The sequence below is a fragment of the Mugil cephalus genome, chromosome 13, assembly GCF_022458985.1.
Source record: "Mugil cephalus isolate CIBA_MC_2020 chromosome 13, CIBA_Mcephalus_1.1, whole genome shotgun sequence".
In the NCBI taxonomy this organism is placed as follows: Eukaryota; Metazoa; Chordata; class Actinopteri; order Mugiliformes; family Mugilidae; genus Mugil; species Mugil cephalus.
In genome coordinates this window covers 17,366,924-17,387,658 of record NC_061782.1, presented here as the reverse complement: position 1 = coordinate 17,387,658, position 20,735 = coordinate 17,366,924, and the positions used below count along the sequence as shown (strand labels likewise).

General features: G+C 43.1%; 1 protein-coding gene across 42 annotated transcripts in view; it reads right to left on the bottom strand.

Moving 5' to 3' along the window:
• Nucleotides 1-1,133: 1,133 nt before the first annotated feature.
• LOC125018712 (ankyrin-3-like) overlaps nt 1,134-20,735 on the bottom strand; it is a 113,737-nt gene continuing 94,135 nt past the window's right edge. For 18 of the 42 annotated variants that reach the window (XM_047602865.1, XM_047602870.1, XM_047602871.1 and 15 more), the window contains 11 exons: nt 13,796-19,618; nt 11,402-11,476; nt 10,997-11,128; nt 10,480-10,623; nt 6,735-8,208; nt 6,461-6,623; nt 6,157-6,234; nt 5,742-5,825; nt 5,501-5,608; nt 4,578-4,669; nt 1,134-3,177 (listed from right to left, as the gene is read on the bottom strand). In XM_047602865.1, coding sequence (XP_047458821.1) covers nt 4,598-4,669; nt 5,501-5,608; nt 5,742-5,825; nt 6,157-6,234; nt 6,461-6,623; nt 6,735-8,208; nt 10,480-10,623; nt 10,997-11,128; nt 11,402-11,476; nt 13,796-19,618 — 8,153 coding nt within the window. In that variant the 3' untranslated portion in view covers nt 1,134-3,177; nt 4,578-4,597. The other 24 variants (XM_047602852.1, XM_047602858.1, XM_047602851.1 and 21 more) reach the window with 8 other exon arrangements.

The window sequence follows — 20,735 nt, the reverse complement described above, 5'->3', positions numbered from 1 at the left end:
TTGCTCCCTCGTGTCAGGACAGCGCCCCCGCCAGGCTGTCTCCAGTACTACACGATGCACCCTTTATCAACTTCTTCCAAGACTGGACTCTCAGCTGAACCCACTCGCATGGATATATGTGCATAATAATGTTCACTCTAGTCGAATAGCAGTATTCATTCATTCATTCATTCATTCATTCATTCATTCATCCATTTATTGCATATGCAGCTTCTGTACCTGCAGCATGTGTAGTTGTAAATAACAGTGTACGCTTGTATTTATCAGCAAGTTGAAGCAGTTGAACGTTGTAGATTCTGCATATCTCATCTTTAAAATCATTTTATATTCTGTGTCGTAATTGTTGTAGTGTAGTAGACAAAGTAGTGTGGCAGTAGTCACACTTATAGTAGCATGTGTCTTGTCAGTATACATGTAGCACAGTGGCACTAGGAGAAACAGTCTCCTCACACTTCTGCATGTTTTTCTCAACATTGCTGTAGAGGTGTGACAATAAGCACTGCTTGTTACAACATGCTGTTTATTCACTCTTGAAAAAAATATATCACAGATTTTTAAGGGTGTCTGTATTGTTTCCGTCCTTAATCATGACATCCACATGAAAGTGCTCGATCAGATCGTTTTAGTGTAATATCACAATGAGCAGTCTTGTGAAAATAATAGTACCAGTAGGTAGTGATGGCATATGGGTTGTTCAGCTCACACCCACACACACAAAGACAGCGGGGTAAGAAGATGAATATATGAAATGAGGTGATGCAGTGCATTCCTTATAATTTCTGTTTTCGCTGAAGCTAAAAAGATTTTAATATTTCCATGACTACATAAAGGTGAAGTGTTATTATATCATAAATTATGAGATGCAAGGCTTTTTTTTAAATTAATTAATTAAATTAGGATAATCCTTTATTCATTCCACAGTGGGTATAAATTGGGAGTTGCTGCCATTTGCTAGTCTGCACAAGCTAGTTAGTCCAGGCATACAATCCTGGGACACTGTGCTCCCGGACACTCTGAAATAAAGAAGTACATAACATTGAATGAAGGGCAGGGTCTCCCGTGACATCACTGTCATCACATTACTTCCACAATAAAAATGTTCAAGGACACAAAGAAAAGAAAGGAAACAAGTGTACTGCGAAATCATTGCATTTTTATTTTTAGGTTGATTTTTTTTTCTTAAAGACGTCTGAAACATTTGTGGTGGCATCATTGCTGCTATAGCCTCTAAAAGACCTTGAATAACCAAAGTGCTAGAATAGTTACATTTCAATGGCTTCACTCTGTTAGTAAGAATTGTACATCAAAAAAGTCTGCTCAGGTGAAAACACATATCAAACAAAATTGACAAAATCGATAGTTCAACCATATCAAAGGATCCTCTAACCCCTGATTGACATAGTAGAATAAGGGATATGATACAGCACCCAACCTAGCTTCCTTCAAACCCCCCCTCCCCAAAATAAAGAAAAATAAAGTTATATTTTAATGTCCACAGCATAGACATCAGCATACTGAGCCATCGCACCAGTAGAACACCACACTTGAACTACATGGGCATCTAATGAAAACCAATACAAAGAGAAGTCCTAAAGTAAAACGTTTGTCAGTGAGCTAGTGAAAACAATTCTATTCGACACTGCATATACAGACTCTCAAGCCTAAAGAGATCACACAGTTTCAGAGTTAAACACAATTTATTTAATGCTTAAATAATTGTTTTTGACCATCCAGTGTTTTGTCATACAATATGCTATTTAGAGCTACAATCAAATAATGACTTAATGTGTCCTTAATGTGAGTAGGTTTTAAATTAAGGAAATACTTCACCAAAAAATCCAAAGTGAAATGCCCCAGTTTTCCTTTAATAACCACAGCAGCCATTAGAAAACCAAATCAACACACTGCTAAAATGATTACAAACAGTCTAACAGTGTACAGAGACTCCTACACCTTATAGCCAATACGCACGATACAGTTATAATTTTACAGCGAGCCAGCCTACTAGCATTTACATTCAGATTACTTCGTTCTCGTAGCAGAAGCTGCCCTCCAGTTTTACACATACAGACGAGACATCACATCCTCAAGAAGCTATAGAACTTTTTTTTTCATTCCTCACCCCAACATGATAAATGCTTTAATGGTAACGTTTTTCAATTTAAAATATAAAACTGGTGACAAATGTTAGGGCTATATGTGTACAGAGATAAAGGGCTTTGTCATTTGAATACAGTGTTTGCAAACTTGTAAAAATCGTACTTAAAATAATGTGAACAGCATGCATGAAAATATGAGTACTCTGAAAGGCTGCTTTTTTTTTGCAGGATTAAATCCATTCCCACTTTGGGAATCACTGAGATTTGATTTTCTGGAAATTTCTTCTGTTAAAATCAAACCAGCATTTTTTTTCTTCATGTACAAACATTATACCTGCTCTAATAATTAATTATACAAGAACCTGTGAAGTTACACTCAAATCTTTAAAAGTGGAACTGTTTCGGTAAATTTTTGAAAGCACTTGAAAAGCTCACTCTGCTCAGTGCGTTCTCAACCTGTACCCTTTATTAAGAATTATACACACTGTAGTTGTATATACACAAAAAAGCTCTCGTGTTAGTTGAAGTTTTTAAAAAGGAAGGAAAAAAAAAATCCCAAAACAATTTACATCCTGACAACAATGGGTTCAAGAAAAAACTATAAGGCGAGTGTTGAAGTTGGACCAGAAGTGTTCCATTAGATTTTATATTTCGTGTGTTATTGTGTCTACGTCGTTCTTTCCACCCGCGTGGATTGAGCTCTTGTGCCATCTTTGGTCACAGTTGCACCTGTGTGGTTGTCAGTAATGGGAGTCTTTGTTGTGTTTGCAACAAGTGACGCTCCTCAAAAAACAAAAAGCTCTCACAACGCCAGTGGACCGATGGCACGTATTGTTTCACGCAAAAACAGGAAGCAGAATCACTGGCCACTGGTCCGCCACAGCAAGAAAGTGAGAACCTCCCAGACCTTTGACAGGGAGTGAGTTTTTCATGCTCATGCTTTAGTCAAAAGGGTTGACTCCTCTCTTGTGAAAACCACCAGTTTGAAGCAGATAGTTGCAGACTGGACCTTCGCCTTAAGCCCTCACACTGGAACTCTCCATCACTCTGGACAGTCACGTTCCCAGGAAACATCCGTCTGAAAGGCAAAGAATAATACATCACGTATCACAGCACAATCATTGAAGAAACAAATTAGATTAAGAGAAACATTATCTAGGGTTGAATAGTAGAGTTTTTCTCATTAAATATTACATGTCCTTTATAGAGTTAAACTGTCACTATCTTCCTTTGCATGACTAAATGTTAATAAGACCCGCTGGTCCGTGGGTTGTTGTGGTGACCTCTTGTTACCACGGTAACCCTTTGCCAGACTTCACAGCAGTGCCGTTTCGTTTCTAAGTCAGTTTTGTGCAGATGGAATGATTCACTGCAAACAACATACGGGTGAGCAGCAGTAGGGATTAACAGTCTGGCCAGTGGGATAACAAACTCTTTCTGGATGCTACAATGCCGTTGTGAGTTGGGGATTTGCCGGACAAAAAACAAGCACGGGTGGTATCAGCGAGGCAATATAATGCTGAGGTGTGTACCTCTCCCATCAGCTCTCTTCCCTTTGTAACAGTTCCCTATTCACACACACTCAGGGAACGGAGAGGACAGAAAATGTTGCCAGGGGATAACCAGACTCAGGCCAGTCAGCCTTTTACACTATATGACAGTGATAGATAGAAACTGTCTGATTTAAGAAACACGCTTTACTGGGTTTAAGAGTTAAATGAGAAGATCATTATCAGTCTTATCTACAGTTGTGTGCATAAGTTTAAGACACTAGATGCTTTAAATTACTATTCATCACAAAGTCCCACGAGTGACACTTAATTGGTCCCAGAGTCATTCTGCAGCATGACAACAAGCCCAAACAAACAGTCATAAACAACCATCATCTGCAAAAAGAGGAACAATGAGTCCTGCAGCAAATGTTATGGCCCCGCAGAGATCCGGGATTACACAAAGAAACCAGACTGAGGATTGAGCCTACATTCATAGAATAAATGTGGTGAATTCTCCAAGTCGCTCGGAACAACCTTTCTACCAAACAAGATGAAAAACTGTCTGCACACAGAAGCATTTGAGCGTGTCTGATGGCAAAGACTGGTCAAAACAAATGCTGATTTAACTTGTTTTTTTGTTTTTTTTTCCCGTCATTTTCCAAAACGTCATACCATTACCGTTGAAAGTCATTTTACTTGCGCACAAATACAGCACTTTAAATGGTTCGGTTTCATGCTGTGGTTATGTTTTGGCTGCATGTTTATTTCAGCTGCTCAGCACTTCTGTGCATCATATCTGCTGGTTGCCTAGCAGCCTCGCTGTGATGCCAAGCTTCTGGGAAGGCAGCGTGCACAGCCATTGTTCATGGAGAAGCTCTGAAAATGTCATTCGTGGAACACTGCCTTTGTGTGGGAGACAATGTGCAGCATAATGAAATGAAGAAAACAATAACACACAGACACGCAGCAAGGACGGCTACTGTACCTGGTAGAGCACGACCATCCCTATGAGTGGTGCTTTTTATCCCCTGACCTTCTGTCATCCTTTCGCCTGTTATTTCTTGACCCTTCTCCTTGCTAGAAAACACAAACAGAGACAGAAATATACGTGAGATTTGTCTTCTGTACACGTGAGATTTATCTTCTGTCAAACCAGAACATCTGAGAAAGCAAAACTCCACACTCTGTAGGAGCAGAAACCAGAAAGGTTACATTTTTAAAGCTATGCAGAAGTTAGTGGCAGTTCCATCACGCAAAATTCAATTAGGACCCAAACCGCACACCAACTAGAAACCTGAAAGAAGTCAGTTTTATTTTGATGTTATCAAAAGAGTTAGCGAGAAAAGAAGCAGAGTCTTTTACAATTTTCACAGCTGAGTCACGGCACTCATTAGTCATAATGTTGACTAATTGGTAAATGCTTTAAAAGACCACTGAAACCACACAGTCAGGAACAGCAAAGGCAGCATCCCCTTTGTTATGCAAAAACATCACACTGTCAAAAACCCAACATGCAAGTTTGCACTTAAATGAATGCATGTTTGTTGCCCATAGGAAAGATAGTGAGGACAATTAATCTCAACTGCACCACCTTGAGAAAATAAGACTTTTGACTTAAAGCTGCACTCAAACAGAAGTGAGATGTTACTTTAACTCTTCAGTACAGTTCTGTTTTCTTAATCTCTTAAAATAAATCGAAGAAGTTGCATGTGGCAGAACGTGTGCTGTAAAAAGTACAGTTTTGTTTTTTAACGTAGTTCAGTGCAGCTTTAAGCCTAACGTTTATGTCAGCCCAGATTATTTTCTCATCACCACTGATGATTGCTGACAAGTGGATAACAGTAACTGAGGAGTCCCGTGCAGATTAGACTTTGAAGGAACAAAGTTAAAGGGTGTCTTCGTGCCAACCTCTGACCCATCTTCCTGGAGAATGGGACTGTGCTGACGGTGCCAGCTGCTGCCTCCTTTGCTTTCTGGTGTGGGAGTGGACACCCGTCGAATAACCTTCCTGATCACCTTCACAAGGCAGAAGGATGTTGACAAAAGGTGAAAAAAAAACTGATGGTGTTTGCTTCAAAAAAAAAACCCTCACAAACTATTCTCTTGTGACTGGTTTCATTTCAGAGCTGTGTAGGAAGTTATACATTACTTTTCTACTGACGATGTTACCATCGTGGTCCATATAGTGTTCTTCTGTCACAGATTCGCCTGGAATATTCTTTGCTTCTTCTCCCTGCAAATGTTTGCGGTTAGCACACGATTAAAGGCTCATTGCTTCGTGGTCTACTTCAAACATGATAAAAAACAATCCTTCACCAGCACCACAGAGGAAAAAAAAATCAAGAAAAAAGAAAGAAGGAAACTGTGTTAGTCTTCAACCACAAACTGTGGCACGCTCAGCAGAGCATACACACAACACATTGATGCACACACACACACACACACACACACAAAGAGAGAAGAACTACTGGTACACCCAGATACTATGATTGACACCACACCGTTTAACTAAACCAAACCAAACCAAACCAAGGCCCAGCCTCTGCTGCAGGCTTTCCGGGTACCTTTAAAATGAGACGGCGTTTGAAGATTCTGGTGGTTACAGTCTGTTCTTCCTCTGAACCGGAATCTACACTAACCCTCTGCAGAGGAGGGCATCATAAAATCATTACACATTGGATGGGGAAGGAAACACAAATAATTAGTTAGTGGTGACACTTTGCTGATGTCCTTTATCCTTGAACTCCATGGTTGGCTGAGAAACCTAGAATATCGTTAAAGGTTTTGATTCTTTAGCACAAGGTATGAGAAGATCGATATTCGATCGATATTCGATTTGTTATTTACAAGTACTTCACGGACCATTACCTGGACTTTTTTCTCCGACACTAGTGCTCCTTCCTCCTTTCTGCTGTTTGATGATTCCATTGAACCGTCCTGAGGTGAGTGCCTTGAGTTGTCGCCGTTTTGTCGGGACCTCCCTGATTCGCCCCGAGATGACGAAGTGATGGAGTCACTAGAGTTTTCTTGGCTGTTGGGTAAGAACCAGAACCAGATAATGTAAAGAGACACACAAAATGAAAATGATGCGCTGTAACAGCAGTTATAGTAGGCTGACAGTATAGCTGTGCATCGCTTTTACCTTTCCCGCCTGTCAAGTAGGTCTGAGCTGACACTGCGGCCCGGCGTTGGTGGTTCCACATTGACGCTGGATGAATCACTGTGCCAACCTGAAATTGAACACATGTCTTTTTCCGCCTGTCCAGTCTGATCAAGCGTCTCCTGATCTCTTGTCATCTCTTCGTCCTCCTCCTTCTCCTCTGAGCCTTCTTCTTTCTCTTCCTCATCCAACAGAGTTCCTAATGTCTCTTCTGCGACTTCTTTGACGCCCTCCTCCTCTTCCTCATTGGACCCAGACTCACTGGGCTGAAGTTCCCCAAGAGCCTCAACCCAGGGCTGAGGAGAGAGGTCATGTACAGCCTGGTCTTCAGCTGCCAGATCCCCTTCTAATACTTCATAAATATCTCCTTCACCGCCACATAACCCTTCATCCTTAACTACGGCTGTCCCTTCTGTATCATCCACTCCGTCACCCTGGGCGACCCTCTCCTCACTGTCCCCACCAACTTTTCCAACCTCAGACGTTACCTTAATACTCACTTCGACCGTCTCTTTTTCTGCCTCATGCCCAGATGCAGTCAGATTAAGCTGCTCTTCTGGCAGATCCTGTCCATCTTTCATCTCCTCTACCTCACAGATGCCCCCTTTACTCTCATCCTGTATAAGGTCCTTTAATACATCTTTCTCTCCCTTCTCTTTCTCATCTTCCTCTCCCTCCTCAGACTCCTTCATCTCCTCCAACAAAATGTTGCTCTCCTCTGTCGTCTTAGGCCTGTCTTTTGTTATCATCTCACATTTCCTTTCCACATTTTTAATTAAATCCTGCTCTACCCACTTTTCCACAAATCTACTTCCCTCTGCAAACTCCGCTGCAACCATCTCAACAACCTTCTCTATTTCTTCTTTCACTTCCCTTTCACTTCCTTTCAAACCCACATCCTCTTGCAGCCCATTGAGCGCACCCATCTGCACGCCACCATCTCCAATTTGTATTCTTTCAGGGGATGAAGGGGTTATTGAGGATACTGATGACAGTGAAGGGGAAGATGTGGAGTACGCCATGTCGACGTCTAATTCGCACATGGCGGGGAAGGACTGTGACTTGGGCTTGAAGGTCGGCTCCATTTCCTGGAAGGACCTGTCCTCCTCCTCGCTCAAAAGCAGCTGGTCGTTCAGAGCGATGTGGGGCTTCCTGACCTTAGATGGAACAGGATCAGGGAGCTCGAAGGCTGAGACGGATAGTGCGAGCTCACAGGGTCTGGGGGGGCTCCTAGGAGGGCTGTCTGGCTCTCCGCTACCAGGCTCTATCTCCGGACTCCAGGGCAGGGGCTGAGGTTGGGTGTCGGCCAACAAAGGGGACTCTGGTTCTGGGTAATGGTGCTGTTGGTGGTGGGCAAGGGAAGGGTTGGGGGTGACGGGGAGTTCGGGCTCCAGGAAGTGGGGGTCAGAGTGCAGTGCGGCGGGGGACTGCAGCTCCGCTAGAATGCTCTGATAAACTGTAGGTGACAGGATGACAAATGTAGAGACATACCCACACCAAAGCAAGCCACAAAACACACCAAACACATACTCCAAATGACATGGACAATGGCACAGAGGCTGAAGTGTAAAGCATGTATCCAAACAACCCCTAGCTGAGGTGATGACTTGCTAACGAACTGCATAAAGGCTGCATGGCAAGCCAACAGCAAAGAATATGTCCCAATATGTAGCACATACAGTACATACATTTTATTCTGTATGTTTGAACACATTCCCTACGATTACAATTATAATATTAAACACATATGAGAAGTATATTCAAACCGATAGTAACCCTAAAAGAAATGTTTATAAGTAGTTGTCCTAAATTTCAGACATTGTTAATCCAGTGGTTTCAGTGAGGTAAGATATTGAAAGTGGGACACATTAGTGACATAAGGCTAAGGGTGGGATGTGATCAGTATAAGATTTTAATATTTGCCATGGTGTTCAGTTACATGCTCACGTGTGACAGAGGATGACAGGTGCGAGAGGGAAAGGTGAAAGAACAAGATACAGGACAGAGCACACTACATGAAGATTTCTACCGTAGAAGGGTCGATGTGGGTTTGAGTGGGTGGTGGGTTGACTGAGGGCGCGCAAGTGCACTGGCAAACGGGACAGGGAGACAGTGAGCGGAGAGGAGGGGATGAAGGACTGGGGCTTGGACACCGAGAGCCAGAGGGAGAGATGGGAGGTAGAGTGGAAAAAGAAAGAGGAGAAACAGGGCGAGAGGAGGAGGCCAGCTGGGTCACTAAAGATTCTTTGCTTTTGGAGGCGGCGACCGAAGGCAAGGCTGTGGCTGAGGTTGAAATAGGTACTGCAGCAGGTTGAGACGGGTTGGGGGCAACAGGGGAGGGTATTGGGGTGAGATCGGTCGGTTCGGTTGCGGGTTTGAAGGGGGCAGCAGCGTGGCAGGACAGCTCAGAAGTAGATCCGGATAATGTGGGAGAGGAGGCGTGCGGATCTGCTTGTGAAAGGAGCGGAGTGGGGGAGGCTGGGATGGACGTTGGAGAAGTTGGGACAGGTGTAGCCGGAGCAGGTGAGGAAGGCAAAGGTGAAGTGATGAGGGGGATTGGGGAGGACATGGTGGGTGAAAAAGGGAAAGCGGGGGATTGATAGGGGTCAGCAGGAGGGCAATGAGGAATGGGACAGGGGGGAAGGGAGAAGAGGGAGTTGATGTGTGGCTTTTCAAATGACGCTAAAGGTGCCAAGTCTTTGAGCAAAATGGAGGACTCGTAACTCGGGGAGCGGCGCAGGGGAAAGCGGCCGCAGTTAAGTGCTGTAGCAGGTGTTAAGGGAGTGGGTGGAGGTGTTGGTGTTGAAAAGAGGGGACTGTGTGCTTGCAAGACAAAAGCTGCTTCAGTGCTTCTGGGCATTAAGGGGATAATCACACAAACTATGGAAAAGGAAAAAGGAAAGAGTCATGCAGAAGAGATAAAAGAAAAGGAGAAAAAAACACAAATATTGCATAATGTGAGACATGCAAAACAAGATAATGAATTAATAATGTAGATGAATAGGGAGTGGGCACGTGGAGGTATCAGCAACACATGACTCTTAATTTGTTAAGAGTTGTTATGTGTTTTTACAAGTAGCAGATGCAGCTGTGGGGAGGTGATGGGAGGCAAGAGGAGGAGGAGGTGGAGGAGGAGGAGGAGGAGGAGGAGGAGAAGGCAGTCTGTTTTCACAGAGGAAGAGTTTCTCTCATCTATCCAAGGAAGGCTCAGAGGAACTGGAGGAGAACTAAGAGAACTAAACTAAATCAACAGAGGAAAGCAAACTCTAAAGGGTTATGTCATTCTACTCAAGTCAGATGTATTTAAAGCGTTACGTAGTATGCAGCATGCACTTTTACTTCAATAGTTATTGCTCATTTGTGACAACTGGGATACACTGTAGGAATACGTAGAAAATTATTATCAACCCCCTGAGCAGATTTCACTAAAAATGGTGGTCAACTCAACAGAAGTCAAATCAAATTAGCAAAAATGTTATTAAAATATGATTTTAATATAAACTGAATCAAATAAATCATAAAGTAGAATAAATAACTAGCAAATATATTGTCACCTTTACATGTATCTTTGGAACAGTAAGCCCCAGTTGTCCAAACAAAGTCAGAATCTGACTTTAATCAGCTAAAGATTTGCACTAGGACAACAACATATGTGATCCATGCGTTAGCACAACAAAAAAGGTAGCAGGGAGAGGTAAGAGGTCAGCTAGACAGAGCTAAACTTTACCATCAGCCTGATCCCGGAAAACAGCGTTATCATCGGCAAAACATCTTGTGCCTGAAATGTTACCATAGTCAAATATTGGGCCCTCCAGCAAAGTCACAATATCCATCCGATTGACTTTGGTCAGCACTGCAGTTAAGGCATCCGCTGTGTAAGAAAAGAGTCCAAGTGAGTTCCATGACTAACACTGAAACAACATTTTTATTTTGTGCAGTTTTACTAATTATAGCATCTATTCCAGATTGGTGCTTGAGGCTTTGTTGAAAAAAACAACATGACATAAAGTGAGGAGGATAGACTGGAAGAATCTGCCTTATCAAGGGAAAAAACCTTCAGCCTTCAAGCTAGTGAGTGGAAGTTTTGTCTTCTCCTTCTGGCAGTAAGATATGCAGACACTGATTTTTGGTAAGGGCTTGAATCTAGCATTATGCAAATGTACCTCCTTTTATATATTTAAAATGTAGAGCAGGACTATCGAAAAAGAGAAAGAGAAATTTTACAGTTATGGAAATAGTCTTACTTGTGGCATTTTTTCCTTCTCGACTGACCCATTTCTTAAGAAGCATGAAGCTCTGTGCTGTCAGAGAGTTGGGGTTCTCTAGTCTGATGTGGTTGATCTCATCCACTGTGAAGTTCATCTCCCGAGCTAGCTCTGTGAAGGGACACAAATAGCATAACTTACATAAATGTACGGAGTACAGGTGATGATATACAATATACATTTAATAGTGTTCTGTAACTAATACAATGACGATGCTTTTCTCAGTTTTGTTCTTAAAAATTTAGCTCCTCCTTTCAGAGGTATAGGAGACATTGTAAGACATGTACTTAGCCTGAAGATGGCAGTAATTTACAACGTCTGAGACTGATAGGACTCGGAAAGATACTGGGAGAACTAAACAGAACAATTCAGAATTAGTCCCACCTGTCCAACTGAGCCCCAGGTGATCTGCAACAATAGCCATGCGCAAGTCCGTTCGCTCACAAGGACTTTGGGGACCTGGGTAGATAGAGGACAGCCATTCATTAATAACGTTCACATTCTTCTTCCCCTATACACTAATGTAAGAGAAAAATAAATATGTAATTTTCCTTTTCTGGCCACTTATTAATAAGCGTTAACAATATTTATCATGGCTGTGTTAAACTTGTTCACAATGGTAAGCATGCTAATGTAGTATAGGTTAGTTCAATTATGTCCCCAAGATGGCAAGAAAAGGATATTTTATACTACAGACAATATGGGTAACTTAAATATGTCCATAGAGTAAGTGGTGCTCTGTGATTGTTTGTGATATGTATCCTCTAAGCAGGCAGTAAAAGTCATGAGAACCACACAAAACAAAGCATAACATGACTCTCAGCGACAGACTCATTTGTACGAACCTACAGTGGAAAGGTCTAGGTTAGAATCTAAAATGTCAACATGCGAAGTCACTCTTGTGTGTTCTTTGTCAACACTAGTTAGTTTAAATGACAATTGGATGAAAAATTCTATAACAACAAACTACCACAATAACTCGGTAACCACCCTGCACAGACAGACAGACAGACCAGGGAGTTGTCAAACAAGGGACTGGTTGTGCCAGTGACCAGTCACTGCTACTGGCATGCTCACTCTATCTACGGAAGTTAGACAGGGTTGAAAGAGGGGGAGAGAGGAAGGAGAATCTAGCAACATGGACAATACAGTACACAGTACATCAATGACAAAAAAGAAATTTAAATGACAGCTACTGTTCTGAAGAATATATAAACACGCCACAGACATTCCAGTCAATCCAATAAACGATCACAACGATGTCATGCAACTAAAAGTGAGATATAAAAATATATAGATGTATTTTAAACATAGTGTGAAAGTTTTACAAACTAGGCTTGATCTCCGCGATGGGAGGCGTTCGAGACCCTGTGAGTCCCTGACTGCCCTCCTTCCCACCAGTCCGCCTACTCCTCCTGCTCCTTTCACTGCCGGAGGCCCTGTCCGTCGTCGCCACCTTTGCCCTTACGGACGCGGCCCCGGCCTCAGCCCTCGAACCTCTACCAGACCTGGATGAGCGGGAGGGCTGGGAGGGCTGGGAAGGCTGGGAGGCGTCCGACAGAGAGGTGCTCCGGGAGGTGCTGTCTTCCTCCGACTGCTCTGTCTGCGTCTTTTTCTCCTCGTCTGACAGGCGGTCCACCAACTTTAGCGTCTCCCCACTTATGTCTTTAAAGTATTCGATGGTGCGCTTACAAACCTCACTAGGGCTCTCCTTCCTGTCTTGTCTACATGCTCCCTCACTAGCGTTATTACTGACCTGATGCCTGCCCTTCAGAGGTAGCCTTGAGGGCAACTTTATGGCTGCCCTCTCTGATGTTCTCACTGGCTGCAAGGTAACCTGAACTGAAACAAGCGAGCTAGCTGCGGCAGCTGGACTGCTCTTTTTAACATCCTTGATTGGTATCCTAGACCTGGGCTCTACTTTTGCTATGGCTGGCTCTCCTCTTTTCCTGACCTCAACCGTCACTGCTTGTTTGGGCTTCTGTTTGCCTATGGCTGTTCCCTGTGTGTGAAATGACCACCCTGATGCTTTAACTGGAAGTCTTGACTTGGGCTGTTTCACTTCATTTTCTTTAAGGGTTTCAGTTTTCTGCTGTTCTACCTGACTGCTGTTGTGCACTTCGACTCTCTCTTCAAACTCTCTACAGCACAGTGTTTCTATCCTGCTAGCTTTTTGAAGAGTGGGCTCAGAGGAGGACTGCAAATTAAACACCACACTACCACATTGAATGTAATTGGCCTGAACACTGGAGGACTCGAGGTTATTGTTGTTGTTGCAGTTGTCAGAAGGGTAATCTCTTCTTTCTAACCTCGACTCTGAGTGACTGCTAGACTGTGTCTGTGTACACTGACCCTCTATACTAATGTATTCTGGCACCATCTGACCCTCTGACATGTCAGCTTTACCATCGGTGAGATCCCCTGAGTCTTTTTTCACAGTTATTGAGGCCGCGATGCCCATCTTAATAGGAGTGCGTAATTTGGAATCAACCTTAGAGGCTGTGATTGTGCATGAGGAGGCGGTCTCAGCTATGGCTTCACAGGTGGGGGCATCAGTACCAGCATAGCCGGTGTCACTGCCAGGCTGTGCAGGGCTGCATTTTGCCGTAGTTGCTGCTGGTGTTGTTGGTGTAGTGCTGCTGTCTATGGTAGTATCTATAACCATCACCTTCCCATCTACTGTGGTCCTCTCCCCTGTTTTTGATTGAGAGGAGAGAACCCCCAGGATCTTGCCCCCTCGCCCCTTTTCCCCTGTTTTAGGGTCAGAGGAATGCTCACCAATCTGAAAAAACTGAAGCCTCTCTTCAACAAAGTCCCTCTTGCTCATGTCAATAGCACCACTGCGGGTCATCTCAAACATCTTCCCTTCGTGGAAAGGGAAGGGGTTAGGCTCACTAGTCGGTGTGCTCTCATCCGTTGGTGTTCGAGCAGGGGTTGTATCAGGTGTCGTAGCCTGTGATTTGTCCTCCACCGATAAGCCAAAGGGCTTGGGGTCCTCTTCTTTTGTTTTGGACTCAAAAAGTCCTTCGTTATCAACCCCTTTTGTGGACCAGGGGTCAAAGTCCAGACCTTTGGTGGCAACAGTTTTAAAGGTGGAATTCAGCTCCTCTTCAAGTTGGTAGCCAAAGTAGTTCTCTCCAAAGCCCTGCCTATCTGGATGCCTTCCTTCAAGGGTGTAGTCTTTTTCATCCCCACTGCTTTTTGCTGAGGATGTGCTGGTTTTAGCCTTTCCATTATCCGCCCCTTCCTCACATTTCTCTTCCTCTATCACTTCAAGCTTTGATTGACTAAATGAACGGTCATTTGTTTTTCCATCATTAGATAGACTAGATGTTTTAGGGTCTTCACTCAGTCCGTCATCTTCATCCTGAAGATCATACCCATCTAAAGAGTCAATTTCAGTTGCATCTGTGTCATGAGAAAACTCAGCTGTGGTTGCTATTGAGCAGTCTGTTATTGACTGGTCATTGCCGTTTTGTTCAAAGTCAACGTCCTCCGCCTTTACAACACCATTAATCCCAGACTCCTTATTTCCATTTTTGTCAGATTTTCTCTGTTTCTGAGGTTTTTCCCCTTCTTCTTTCATTTTGAATGTGTACTTTTTGATAGGGATGGGATGAAAGACAGACTCATCATCACTAGAGTCACTGTTATCAGCTCCAGGGGGAATAGGGGATGGAGGCTGGACCCTGATGATCGGCTCAGCTAAGAGATGCCTATCATGCTCCTCTTGGAGATTCACCTCCATCATTTCTGTCTCTGTCTCAGAAGAAACACAGCCCCTTTTCTCAGGGTCAGACTGCTCTGCCTCTAAAGGAGGAGGAGGTGGAAATTCTATATAAGCGACCCTTTTGTCCTTTGACCTCTGTCTTTCTCCGTCCTGCTTTTTACTGTGATTCTCTGGGGAAACTGGCTTAGCTTTTTCCTTTGAGGGCCCTTTGTAGATGAAGGTCTTGCCTTCATCCTCCTCAGATTCCTCTGGGATAGGGCTTGGCATGCCAGGCATAAAGCCTATCACAGAGTCTGGTGTTCTTGAGGTGAGACTCAAGTCTTCTGAGCTTGGGGTCTCAGGGGTAACAGGACTTTTCCCAGAGCTGTCCATGAAAGTCACTTGTTCGAGAGTATCATCTTCTGGACTTCCTTGAGGAGATGGAGACTGCTTTTGTTTGACAGTGTAAAATGCGCCCCTAGTCTCATGCACAGTCCTACTCTCATGGCTTACTATCTTTTTGTATGTTCCCAGCTGTCCTGAGGCTGTTTCTTTCTCATACTGCTTTCCTACTTGGATGCTGACATACACAGGTAAGGGTTTAATATCTTTGAAACCCTCAGTGACAACTACAGGAGTTACCTGATCCAAATACTCTATTTGGTCGCTATCAACACCATTACATACTATACTTGACTGGCTACACTCTGATGAATCAGTAGATTTTCCTACTGATGATCCATGAGTAGACTTGTTGGATTCAGAGCTACTGTGTAACCGATTTCTAGTTAAAGTAGGTATATGAGACCCTACCCTCTCACACGTTTCACCAGAAGCATCGAATTTTAAAGAGGCGGATTTGTAATTTTCGGAAATATTAGACTGCTTTCTTACAGGAATTTGCGATTCCGAGTTTTTTTTTAGACTATCGTTGCTATTTGGACTTTCTCGGACAACAAATTCTGTGTAGATGATTTTCTTAGTTTTTTCTTGTCTTTCGGAATCACTATTATTGCAGTCCTTCATAGAATCAGAGATTAACGAATGAGTAAGTTTGGGGGACTGGGGTTTATAGTTCCCATACCCTTGGCTCTCCCAAGTTTTGAATAACTTTTTCTCTTCCTGATCTCTTCCAGTGGTCTCATGCTTGGGTGAGAACATATTCGATTCACTCTCTTGACATCTCTTCCGACTTCCCAGAATGTCTGGTGTTTTTGAAATATTTGAACCATCAAATACTTGATAAACAGGTAGCTTACTTTCCTGGAGTTTCCTAATAGGGGTATTGGAATTCTGACCACTCTGATGACGCCTTTCTTGCCCCTGAGCCTCTTGCTCAAACTTCAGCCTCACTGCACTTACTTTAGAGGAAGACATTTGAAAAGGTTTGGGGCTTTCACCAGGGCTTCCCTGTGATTTACCATCTCCCTGTTTTCTTGCGTCTGAATCACTGTACTGTATCAGTACTCTCCTTTCTGGACTGCTTGGTAAACTGGCACATTTCCTGTCACCAGAGTTGAATCTGTCTCTAAGTCTTTCTCTACTCCACTCTTCCCCACTTCCGGCGTTCCTATAAGAAGACCTCTCTGGGCTGCTGTGTGTAGAACTAGGCCCTGATCGTGATTCTCTGAAGTCTGGTCTGCGAGATTTCTTCTCCGGAGATGAGAGCTCATCATTGAGCTGTTCTGTTTTATCACGAAAGAATTGAGAAACCTCACTTAGTTTTTCCTCCGCCTCTTTGACAGTCCTATCCACTCTGTCCTCATACATAAGCTGCTCTCTTTCCTTACTCTGTGTGTCATCTGACACACGCATCCAAACAGATTGCTTTGGGCTACCAGGCTCAGAAGAATACTGCAAAAGTGTCAGTTTGTCAAAGTTATCATCAACATTGGCCATTCGGCCAGATTTATCAAAGACATTTCTTGATGACCTAAAGACATACTCTGTCCTAGGCCCAGCAGATCTACCCTCACTGTGACTGCTTCTATCTGGCGAGTGGAAGCGAGACCTATCTCTTAAATATTCTTCTGTGTCGGAATGGGACTGGTCAAATTTCTCAGAGAGAAGCATTTTCTCTGCAAAATTATAAGATTCTCCTCTAAGCTCTGATGATTCATCCTCATTGTACTCCACAGATTGCTGGCTAAGTAGCTTTAGTGTTTTGTAGGAGTCATCTGCCATGAGCTGAGCTGAACTAGGGCGACTGTCCTCCTCCTGCGACATGGGTGTGTTTACTCTAGGAGACTCAAGGTATACTGGAAGTGACTCCTCTGGCTCCTCATCTTCTTGTCTACTCCCTGGGTAGTAATACATTTCTTTTTCTCCATGGTTTTTTGTCTCTCTGATGATGACCTCTGTTGGTTCTGTTTTATTGCCTTTTTCAATGTGAACTTCAATTATTCTTTCAACCTTAGGCTTAGAGTTAATGTCCTCAAGGACTCTTTGTGATGTCTCTTCGTTGCCAGACTTGTGTTCAAACAGTCCAGCCAGCTCTCTAGAAGGATCCTTGCCTGACTGAAAAGCTTTCATTATGTCATGAACAGACATAGTTTCTTCACACCTTTCCGATGCTGCTTCTTTGCCAGATGGTTTGTGGTACACCATCCTAGTAGTGGTAGTGATGTGAGTTTCCTCCTTTACCCTCATCCCTTTTCCCATTGGATCATCATCAGGACTAACTTTTACTGAATAACATTTATTATGGTCTGGAGTTGATGGAATTTGATTCTGATAGCCTTTACAATCCGAATCAATATATCTAACAGGATGAACATCCTCCATTATAGACTGTTTATTGTCCTCTGGAGACTCATAGCTCCTAATAACATGGACAACCTCAGTTCTAGTCTCAGTGATCACTGGTGGAACTGGGATATCCTGAAAAAGTGCTTTAGGGCCCATGCCTTCTGCACTTTGAGGGGCTGAGGGTGTCCTCTCACTTCTGGTCTCAAAACCACTGTCTGAGAGAGGACTTTTATCCTGTTCATGTGAGATATCATCAGGGGACTCTAGCACAGTGTCTGCTCCAAAAAGCGAATCCGCTACTTTACTGATCTCTTTGTCTGAAGGAGAAGATCGCATGTTTGTTGGAGGCATTTTAAGCTTATGCTCCTGAACTGCAATAGTGGGTTTTAGGACACGTTTCTGCTTTTCCTTGCCCTCTCCTTCTCTTTTGCCCTCATCTGTTTTGAGCTTTGTGTCATGCTTTTTGGAGAAAGAACTGTTGCCCACATCATTGGCCAGGTAGTCAACAACTTTGGAGAGATTGAAATCTCTGTCAGGTATTGTTTTTGTTTTGGCCTGAGGAACCACTGTTTCGTATCTTGGTGGATAGCTCCATTTGCTTGGTGGTTGCTCAACTTGTACTTTTGAGAAGTGTATGTCATCAAGAGAACCCCTTGACAGAGAAACCCTACCATCCTTCACAGCATCTTTAGTGAGGATTTCACTCACTTTTACCAAGTCTTGTTTTACTTTCTCAACAATGCGATATGGCTCCTCGTCCTCAATCTTAGCCTCTTTGGGAGAATCAGATTGAAATCCTTTATTTGCTGTGGAATTTGGGTCCGTCTGCAAAATGGCTGACATTCGTATCAAGTCCTCTTTCATTTCAGCTACATCCTTCAGAATTTCTTGGCTGGATGACATTGGTGATGTGGTGTTTGATTTGAGGCCAGCAGAAAAAAGAGGGGACTTTATAGGGGAAAGAGTTCTGGCAAAGGAAGACTGCAACTGAGGATTCACCTCAGCAGGTACAGTTTTCCTTGGGGACAGAAGAGCAGCAGCTGACTTTGACACCTCAGGTAACTTTTTAAACTGGGGTTCTGGTATCACATTGATAACGGAGTACACAGGGACAGTCATTGTACTGGAAGTTACAGCCGTGGTGGCATTAGGAGTGGACCTTAGAGAGGCATAAAGGGAATTTGATGCTGAAGATCTAATAGACTGATATGACGAGGATGCAGAAGAAGATAAGGACTTTAATGTGCCATAACCTGCCGAGCAAGAATTGAATGTTTTCTCAACCTCATCAAAGGCTGCATTGACACTTGTAGTCGCAGCGTTGGTTGTTGCCTGTATTCTCTCCTGCAAACTGCTGGTGAGAAGAGATGTTGGGGATGAAGAGCGGTACTGTGTCGGTGACACAGTACCATTGATGAGAGCTGCAGCACCCGGAGATGAGTTGGATTTTAGAGGTGATGAAAGAGTAGAGAAAAGGTTTCTCGCAGGCCCAGTGACATCTGAGGCAAAGGACCGCATAGAGGAGAGGCCAGGGACTGTTTTTATAGGTGAGGAGGAAGTTGCTGTGCCACTAGAACCTCCCACAATTGTCTTGTATGGCAGAGGTGAACTGAACATACTCAGAGATGATTTGGGAGAGGATGGTGGGGTCACGCCCATGGATGTTCTCTCAAGAAAAGCATTTCCTCCTCCAGAAGCAGTTATAGGGGAGGTCCTAGCTGACAATGCTGACAATCCTTTCATAGATATAGAGTCTGGGGCACTTTTTCCTGGTGAAGACAGGGGACTGGGGGTGACCTGGATAGGGTACTGAGCTTGGTGGACTACAGTTTTTATAGGAGAGGAGATGGTTCTGTAAGATCGAATGGGAGAAGCCATGTCACTAACTGACTTTACAGAAGAGGCAGGTGATCCAGGAATATTGGTCTTGATAGGGGAGGCAGAGTTGATGGACCAGACGGACTTTAATGGAGAGGCAGTGGGCGTGTTGGATGACGAACTGGAGAGGGAGCCAAACCCAGACTTGGCTTGACCAGGGACGGCGACAGGAACAGGCGACCACGCCTGATAAGATCTCGTTGAAAAGACAGGTTTGTGAGGGTAGCTAGAAGGCTGTGTTCTCGGCGGGCTTCGATCAGTTGTTTCTTCAATAATAATTCCAACCAAAAGCAATAAGGAAGTCAACGTAAAATTGAACAAAAAATAATTTCAAATAAAACATAAAAACCAGAAAGAGAAAGTTGAGTCAGTCAGAAAAAAAACATTGTTCACAACAGCAACTTCAAGGTCAACTTTTATAAATATACTGTGAGAAAGGCCCATATGACCATATGACAGGTGATGGTGGCTAATGACAAAATGCACAATATGATACAGAATGGATCCTGGATAAAAACAAAAATGCTCGACATATGGTGGAGGTGACAAAAATGGCATGATAACCAAAAAATACAATTCCATTGACTTTTGATGTGCTTAACCTATTTGCCTTTTTGCAACAGTGCCTTTTACTGTATGTTTAATTAAAATGTATTCTATCATTTAGCACATATTCAATGCCAGGTGACCCCACAAGTGTATATCATTTATAAAAAAAAAAAAGTATTGCCACACTTGGTCGTGAGTTAATAAAAAATGTAAGATTGCACTTTACATAACGTAACAGCAAATCAGTTCTTCATGTTTGTCCAGTATGCCCCGCAATTTAGGATATATATCAGGGATCTGAATTTTAGCAACACTTCTCAAATTATACCCAAACATATTACATATAGTTGTACCTTATCAAACGATCTCTTTTTTTCATAAAGACTGGGAAATGGGGAAGTTTGTAGCAACACCACGAAGCAAAGACAGTTTCAAAACTTTTGTGATTTAAGTGGAGCATGAAAACGCATCCTAGTACAGTACCATATATAATGGTTCGACGGAAAGGTAGTGTCCCTGTAGGGGAACTCAAGCTAATGTAAAGTGCAACCTGTTACACATTAATATACACAGCCGCACACAATCATAAAGCCAATAAAAGAGTGAAATGATCCCTAGAAGAATGAGAACGATTCAAAAGAATATTTTTATTTAACATGAATTAAAACATTTGGTTTTTCAAATGGTAAATGAACAGACAGACATTGATTCTCACCGTTTCCACAAATGAAAAATAATATAACAGTTGACACAGAGAGACATTTTTTTTTCCAACATGGGGTGGTGGGTAAGCAAAGCGTAACACACAGTAAACCATGCAAATGTCTGATGAAT